Below are 9,077 nucleotides of genomic sequence, written 5' to 3'. Positions count from 1 at the left end.
ATTAGCCAGTATTAGCTCAGTATTGACATGAGCAGCACGACGCATGCATGTGATGCTGAGGCTATAGCTGGCCAATAATGAGCCGGCGTTCTGATGTAGAACCTGGAAGCGCTGCACTGTGTTTACTACATCAAATGCATAGGAGAATGATGGAATAAAAAAAAAAAAAAAAAAAAAAAAAAGTCATTTTTGCTTTTTTATTTTAACAATGTCTTTAATACTTTTCTGAACCTTGAATGTGGTAAATACGTTCTCGGATTTCATCAAAAATATCTTAATTTGTGTTCTGAAGGTGAATGAAGGTCTTACGGGTTTCGAACATGAGGGTAAGTAATTAATGACAGAAATACCATTTTTGTGTTAACTAACCTTTTTAAATTGTTTTAAACCCCATGAAATAAAATACACAATCAGTGATCAAAACGTTTAATGAAATAAATGTTATGGTCTTTACAATACTAACGCCTCTTACAGGTCCTTTATACATGAAAATATATACAAATATCAACATTTAACATGTAAAGTTGGCAAACAAGCCTTGCTAGCTTTAGTCACCCACTGCCAGAACGACACATTTACGCAGTCTTGACCAGCATCCATTGTTCCTTCAAAAATGAATAAGAATGCAACAATACACTTGATGACAGATAATGAATCTAAATATTAATTCCCATCAAATAAAGAGATAATGAAAGACAAGTTAACTGTGAGTGACAGTTAAAGCTAGCAAGTCTGGCACTAAGGCTATACGAATAAATGAGAGCAGGTACAGGGGGAGTGCGACCTCAGTGTTGTCCATCGGTGCACACCATTGACTAAAAGCTCACAAATTTCACTGACAAATTTTACTAAAAAAAAAGAATAGAGACCACCACAGCAGTGAGCCATTTTGATCTCAAGACTAAACTAATTTCACTAAATGATACTGTGATGGTTGGTCACTCATGTTTAGTTCAACCTGGACCCTAACTTTAACCATTTTACTCAATACTACAAACTTAAATGACAAAAAAAAATTAAATTATATTATTATTATAGCAGCCAAGACCTCAAACCCAGACTACTCAATGTCAGTATATATTCCAATTCTCCAGAACTTCAAAACAGTGTTTGTATTCACAATTTAAAAATACTTAATCCTAGACTAAGTGCCCTTTCAGTTTCAACAGAATCATGTTTTTTTATTTGTTTTTTGTGCCAAATATCATCTTGGCACTGATGTGTAAAATACGAAACAGCCAGTGGAAACATGGAGCTGTGCAGTTGTTTGATGAGAACAAACTGCAGAACATTTGAGATGCATTCAGCTGATCTCAGCAAGTTGCTCGTCTTACCATTAGATATATATTGGGTGATATTGTTTTTGTGTGAGTTTCTTTCTACATGTAGGGCAGCTGTGAGCTCGGCTGAGAGAGTCGCGGATGCACTGACTGCAGAAAAGGTGGCCGCACTTTGTGGAGACCATGAGCCGACCACTGTCAATGATCTGGAAATGGGATCAAAGATGCATTTACAAAGTCAGACATTTTAATTTAACCAGAGAAATACATTATGCTATAGACTAAAAGAAATATTTAGTTCAATTAAATCATTTCATCCAAAATCAAAACGGTTCATCATTAAAGGCCCTTTCACACCAAGGATAACGATACAGTTCTAAAAATTGTTTTAAATGTAAAAGAATAACAGAGTTCACACCATAATGATAACGGCATAGAGGAATGTTGAAAAGTTTCCAGCTGATGAATGAAGAGAAAAGATTAAGAGAGAGCAGCTGTCATGAAACAGCTTCACAAACAGTCTTTTCAACCACACAGCATCATTATTTCTGTGTTGCAAAAATTCAAATGACCCCAGAAGTACTGGGAATAAAGGATTATGGTTTGATATCTACAGTAGTGATCAAAATAGAGTAAATCACCCTTTGAAAGTAACTTAATGCTTAAAATAAAGACTGTATCAATTACTTTGTTCACCAGTGGGTCTTTATGAGCGAGTCATTAAATTGTTCATTCAAACTGATATTTAAAAAAAAAAAAAAAAAAAGAAAGAATTGAAATTAATTAAATATTTTTAAATAGACTGCACATTTTATTTTGTTTAGTTGTCCCAGATCATGGGAGAACCGTGATCTCAATTTTAAACAAAAATAAAATGATTCTCAAATTATTCAAAAAGGCCAATTAACACTGCATCATCAGACACCAACCAATGTGGAAAATCGCAGTACGTCACTTCTCAGACATTCCACAACCCGACAAACGGCAATTCAACATGTTCAATCGGCAAATACAAAGCTCAAACTGAAAGCTCAAAGCTCAAAGTGTCAAATTTTGTAATTTTTAAAATAAATTTAAAACAAATACCATTTTGTGGCTCTTTAATGTGTCGTGACAGATCGCTGTAGCTCCTCAGTTCAAGTGGGTTGTGAACCAATAATCTCTTCCTACTAGTTAATTTTATAGCATCAAATAAACATGAACATAAGAAGGAATGTCCTTTCAATCATGGAAAGGCGTCAGTACACACCATTTTTCAAATTCAAGTCCACCGACGTTAATCTGCTAACTCCCCTGACTGCTTTGTAGGATAAAACGGCGGATTCGGCATTATGATTGGTTAGATCGCCTGTCAATCAAACTCCCAGCAAAGGGTCAATCGGCCTTAAATGATGACAGCATTCATTTTGGGGTGAATTAACCATATAAAGCCCAAAGTATACTTTATTATTTACACGTATATCTAGGGTCTGCGCATTCTGTATGTGTGTAGCCTGATTTTTCTCTTTACACACAATCTGCACATGTGCATTGTATTTTTCTCACCAATTAGTTTGTCCACAAGGACCTTTGATTCACAAGGTAGTCAAAGAAACATGGAACAGAGAGAAATGTGTGCCAGCTACAACAACAATGAATAGCTACATGGATGAGAGACTGTGCAAAGAGGGCGGAAAGTACCCACATTTGTACAACTGGTTATAACTCGTGGAGAGAGACTGCTCACGAGCTGGGCAATGACGTAACATTCTCTCAACAGAGTTGTTGTAATTCACATGTGTCGAACAAAGAATATTTTGGGCTTAAATGAACTGCATATATGATTATTTACTTTAGTTGCGCACATAATAACTTACCTCTGAATAAGCATCCATGCAAACAGGACAGCTAACGGCTCCTGGTGTAGACCTACGGCCAGCAGAACACCACAAAACAAGTCAGCAGGAGAATATGGAGGAATACAGACTGATCTTGTCATTATCAATATAGAAGTTCACAAAGCTGCATCCACAAAATTTGCATACAATGATGAAAAATAAAATAATTACCATAAAATTTCATATCAGTCGATATCGATAATTATCACAATAATGTCAAATTTTAAATATTTATTTATTTCAAGTTTAAGGGCAGATTTTTGCTCCTATGTGAGAGTTGTAGAAACCAGACTGTTAATTGTGGTTTTAAACTACTTTATTTTCAGAACTTCACGTTTCTTTACACTTTTCCAGTCATTTTTCCTCAACAAAACATCTTAATAGAAAATTGTATTTCTTAGTTTCTGCATGTGCTAAAGGGTGATATTGTTTAATTTCACAAAACAGGTTTGTGTTTCCTGACTTTGATGGCACGTATCTCCAGCACAGTTTGCATTGCAGGTTGTAATAATAATAATAATAATAATAATAATAATAATAATAATAATAATAATAATAATAATAATAATAATAATAATAATAATAATAATAATATTATTATTATTATTATTATTATTATTATTATTATTATTATTAATAAAATACTACTACTACTACTACTACTACTACATGTTTCGCCTCTTAGAAATGCACATTTGTCAGTAGCTTGAACTAGAATGCAGATGCAGATGTAAATTTATGTTCATTAAAAAAAAATATATATATATATATATATATATATATATATTAGTAACCTCATTTTTATATGGTAAAATTTAAATATCCTGACTGTTTGAGTTTTATTAAAATTAACCACTGGTCTTCCATAGTAGCATACATTTAAATCATGATAACCACAGATAAAACCACACATAATCGCACCTCAATACCATGGTAAAATGTAACTGTATGGTCTTATGGTATTTGTATGAAAAACATTAGCCTAAATAGTATAAATGCACAAATGCTATAGCTTAAATCACAAAAAATACTGTAATAATATTCCATTACTCCTTTAACACATTTAAAAGATTAGTTCAATTTAAAATGAAAAATTACCCCAAGCTTTACTCACCCTCAAGCCATCCTAGGTGTATGTAACTTTCTTTTTTCATATGAACACAGTCTGAGTTATATTAATAAATATCCTGACACATCCAAGCTTTATAATGGTAGTGAACGGGACCAACGAGTATAAAGCTCAAGAAAGTGCATTCATCCATCATAAATGTACTCCACACGGCTCCTGGGGGTTAATAAAGGCTTTCTGAAGTGGAGCGATGTGTTTGTGTAAGAAAAATATTCATATTCAACAAGTTATGAAGTAAAATATCTAGCTTCCACCAGACCGCAGTAAAACTCTCGCAGTTCAAAACGCTTACACCTCGTCCTACGCCTTCCATTTTCAAATTACGAAAAAAGCGTAATTGACGTTTAAGTTTATGATGGATGATGGATTCACTTTCTTCAGCTCATACTTGTTGGTCCCTTTCACTGCCATTATAAAGCTCGGATGCGTCAGGATATTTATTAATACAACTCCGACTGTGTTCATCAGAAAGAATAAAGTCATATACACCTAGGATGGCTTGAGGGTGAGTAAAGCTTGGGGTCATTTTCATTTTAAAGTGAACTAATCCTTTAACACGTCTATATTAATTATATAATAAAATTCAATATGAATATCCCACATTTCTGCCACAACACCATGGTGCAGTTAGTGTTACTACAGCAAATCCATGGTAAATGATGGCAATTTGTAGATTGAAAAGCCTCTGACTGTATCGTTGCGCACAGTGTTTCTCCTGTTTGTCAGCTTGGTTTCATCTGGCTTAGTTTAAGGGGGCTTTCGCACTGGCAGTTTAGTTCGAAACGTGGCACGGTTTGCAAGAAAAATCGCTAATGTGAAAGCTGTCATGTGAACTCGGGTGCACACCAGGGTACCGAACCCGAGACTACCTGAAGGAAACGCATGTAAGAGATGATAGTGTTGATGATTTACCTTGGATTCGAGCAGGAGTGAGCCTGCAGTGTATTTGTGCTTTGCGAGTGCAATCAGAGCGGCAAATGAATGGTAATCAGTTGTCTCTTCAAAATAGTCTGTTTGCAAGCAGCGGAAAACCGTCTACAAGCGACGCACACACAGGAAACCCAAGTGTCGTTTACTCTGCTGCACATAATAGCGCCAAATTAATAAAAAACACAATTTATTGACCGCGTTCTGTTTTCTATCAAGCGCCGTGCACATCTGTGATGACGTAAGATGAACGGAAACGCACCAGGGTTCGACAGAATCAATTTGAGTGTGAAACCAGACCAACGCTGTGGGGGGCACCGGGAACAATCGCACCCGGGCTCGGACCGTGGCAAACTAGCCCAGTGTCAAAGCCCCCTAAATCACCGAGACATTTGTGTTCTTGGCTGAATTTAAGCACTTCTTACTGGATCTCACAGCGCTGTTTAGTGGTCACGCGACAGACCTGTCAGCGAGTAAATGCATCTGCTACAGTAAGCTCGCGCTGCCGTTTGAACTTTGAGCTGAGTGGATTAATGGTCCGTGTATATACAACATTATATCGAACATTTTATCGCCCAGGCCTACATAGGCCGATATAAATCTGTGTGAGATGGATGTACCTGGCCTGTGAGCTGGCATGTAGAGAGGACAGTAAACCTGGACTAAGTCTGAGACTGGACTCCTCCTCTTCATCACTGCTCAGTACGTAACTCTCTGTGCCCTGTCCACGTCTGCTTTGCACACCTGCAACACAAACATCAATGTAAAGACAGACATCGTTACGACATTTTTAAAAACATTTCACTTCACTGCCACTACAGTAAATATGATTCTGTGAAGTGGCACAGTGTCATATTATTTGAAATCCACCCCAGATTTACTTCATATTTAATGAAAACTACATTTACATTAGCTTTATTTGTTTATAACATGCTTTTACCAAAAATGACTCATAAATCAGAAGTTACAAAAGAAAAACAGAATGATACATTACCATCTTCCACAACCTTGATCCCATGAGACGATGAGAGAACGGAGAGACAGAAAAGAGACAATTCATTAAAACACTCTTAATAATACCAACACAACCAAGAATAGAAAGCACAAGCTTCAGTCAAACCTTTACTTTAGTACAAATGTTGAGTACAAGTGTTGAAGACTCACCACAATAGAATCATTATTGGTGAGGTCAACAACCGCAGGTTCAGACCCTTCACACGTTAAATCTACCACATCTTCACCTTTGACAAGACAGCATGGAAGAAAAACAAGATATTTAGGCTACGTTCACACTGTCAGTCCAAATCTGATTATCTGTGTATCCAATTGAATAGTTCATAGGGGCATAATGTATAAGTCCTACAGTTACAGTATGCAATATTTAAATCTATAATATTTTACATAGATAACCTTTGAACCTATAACATTTTTCTCTCACTTTTCTCGCAAGTGTGAGTTTATATCACCCAATTCGGACATTATAACTCGCAATTGTGAATTTATACCACAATTCTGAGGAAAAAAGTGCGGGATATAAACTCGCCGTTCTGAGGAAAAAAGACAGAATAATAAGTTTATCTCTTGCAATTCTGATTTTTCTTCTCAAAATTGCAAGAAAAAAAGTGAGATATAAACTCAAAATTACCTTTTTTATTCTTTTATTCTGTGGTTTCCATTGACTGCTACTGCAGAACTGTTTTCCACCCACAAAACACATCATTGCTGTTTTCAAACATCCAAATGGTCTATAACAGCATCTGAAGTTTACATTTTACGTGGCGTGAGAAAGTCACATAAATCACGCGAAATCCGATCAGAGCAGTCAAGACTGAAACGGATTTCCAGAAATGCGATTTGAATAGGATTTCAAACCACATATGAATGTAGCTTAAAACAGATTTGTACAGATTCAAATTAGGGAATACGGTGGGCAAATGATAGTGTGTTTGTAGTATGAGGAAAATTAAAATCTGTTATGATAGCCATGTTCAATATTTTGACAATTCCTTTGTTAGTGTTCTGGAAATACAATGCCATGAAGTACTGGTAATGACAATACAATTTCAAATTAGAAACAATGTAGAATGGTAAAATAACTGATTTAAAGATTTAAAATATATCGTTTTTACATATACACACACAATCAGTATTTCCTGTAACATCCTTATGACTACATCTCTTGCAGTGCTTCATGGGAGTGGGTGGGCACCAACCAAATCTCTGATTGGTGGAAATTTCTTTGCAGAATCATGGGTAATGCAGTTTCTTATCAGGATTCCCCATTAAACATGTTTTTTTTTTTTTTTTAATTAAGTTGAAATAATGCAGGATTCAATGTTGGCTTCAACAAAAGCATGTCATTAATTAAAAAAAAAAAACCTTGTAGCTCACAGTAGGTCTGTCTTTAAGGGTTTACAAGTTATTGTTCAAAATCAATTTCCCTATGGAGAAAATGAATGGGATTTTTACACAGTACTGCCAAATTTCTAATTCAATGCAAATCCAGCTCACAAACTGAAAAGGAAACTCTAAATTCTTAATGCCGGCCAACCCTCCTGCAAAGCGTGATGCAAACAAATTGCTTGTTTATTGTTCACAGCTTTGCGCAAACATGATATTGTCGTTCGTAGGGTCTTTCTTTACACTAAACCGCTGCATGTTGTTTTTGTGGGAATGAAACAAGCTATATCAGTTATATCAGAAGTGAATGACTCATCTGGCAAAACAAAAGTAGCAAACTCACTGTTAGTTCTGTCACTTTCCAGCACATCAATAGTCTCCATTGCTATCTGAGACACCTGGGTCCGGTTTCTCTTTCTGCTGACACGGTGGGAACATGCAGTGGATGATGTTGTTCGTCTTTTCCTCTGGGTCTAAAAACAGAAGACACAATTGGTTACCATAGTACTACAGCTTTTGTTTATCTGTTATTGTTTGAAAGCAGTGAAACTGCCATTCAACAAGCTGCCATAGTTTAAATTTAATCAGCACTAATCACGTGAGTGGTCACATGGTCAGCCATACTCACAGTATTACTCATGATGATTGGTGTTGATCACAACTCCAATATGCCTTGAAATATCACTTAGCCACCAGATAATTACTGTTAAAACACAAATTAGTCATATTATCAGGACACAAACTGTTTAGACACTTTATTTATTCAAATCATCGCCCTTAGCATTTCAGTCTAACGACATCCGTGTTATTTAGTCCTGACGATACTAGCACTCGTTTTAAATTATGTGTAGTTTGCTATATTCTCACAAGATAAAACCCTTATGTCAAATATCGTATGTAAATAAATGAGTTAGTTGAATATCTGCATTTAGCCACTCCTAGAAAACCGTGCATTAAGAATTGACAAAAGGCGCGTTTTGTTATTTTGTGAACAATAATAAATACTTAACGTATTCATTAAAGAACCTGTCAGTGTTCAAAATAGTAGCTAGTTCGCTAACTAGCTAACAGGGTTTCCTCATTGTTAGCTGACAGCTAGCTTGGTTCTAGACATGTTTGTTTGGTTAAATTACTATTCAGTACATTAGTATACAACCTTTTATATTTAATTATTACATATTAAATCAACATTACCGTCAGTTTTACAGTTTTAATAACCGGTTACATACCCAGCAGTCAGCCTTGAAAAGAAACAGCACAAATACAGTAGAATGAGACGCATAGTTCTGTACGAGTCACAGCGCCACCTGTGGGACTGTAAGTATTACTATGTGTGTATGAATGTATTTTCATGAACAGCAAATCTTCTCTAGCATCCAGAGAGGGAACATTATACAACATATCATGAAATACAACGATCTAAGATGGACAGAAAATCAAGGAGGAAGATAACAGGACTGCACC

The 9,077-nt window shown here is 35.7% G+C and overlaps 1 protein-coding gene across 2 annotated transcripts; it reads right to left on the bottom strand.

Moving 5' to 3' along the window:
• Positions 1 to 410: 410 nt before the first annotated feature.
• rnf4 (ring finger protein 4) lies at positions 411 to 8,951 on the bottom strand. 2 transcript variants are annotated; one of them, XM_051860270.1, is made up of 8 exons: positions 8,843 to 8,951; positions 8,242 to 8,316; positions 7,957 to 8,086; positions 6,378 to 6,454; positions 6,208 to 6,220; positions 5,834 to 5,957; positions 3,137 to 3,188; positions 411 to 1,486 (listed from the first exon to the last, which is right to left on the bottom strand). In XM_051860270.1, exons 2-8 carry the CDS (start codon positions 8,251 to 8,253, stop codon positions 1,337 to 1,339), a joined length of 558 nt encoding a protein of 185 aa, XP_051716230.1. In that variant the 5' UTR covers positions 8,254 to 8,316; positions 8,843 to 8,951; the 3' UTR covers positions 411 to 1,336. The 2 variants fall into 2 exon arrangements, with proteins under 2 accessions (XP_051716230.1, XP_051716231.1); XM_051860271.1 differs by lacking the exon at positions 8,843 to 8,951 and adding an exon at positions 8,808 to 8,830.
• Positions 8,952 to 9,077: the final 126 nt, after the last annotated feature.

This window comes from Ctenopharyngodon idella, chromosome 14, assembly GCF_019924925.1.
Source record: "Ctenopharyngodon idella isolate HZGC_01 chromosome 14, HZGC01, whole genome shotgun sequence".
Classification (NCBI taxonomy): domain Eukaryota; kingdom Metazoa; phylum Chordata; class Actinopteri; order Cypriniformes; family Xenocyprididae; genus Ctenopharyngodon; species Ctenopharyngodon idella.
The sequence above is the reverse complement of the archived record's forward strand: the minus strand, read 5'-3'. Positions and strand labels throughout refer to the sequence as shown.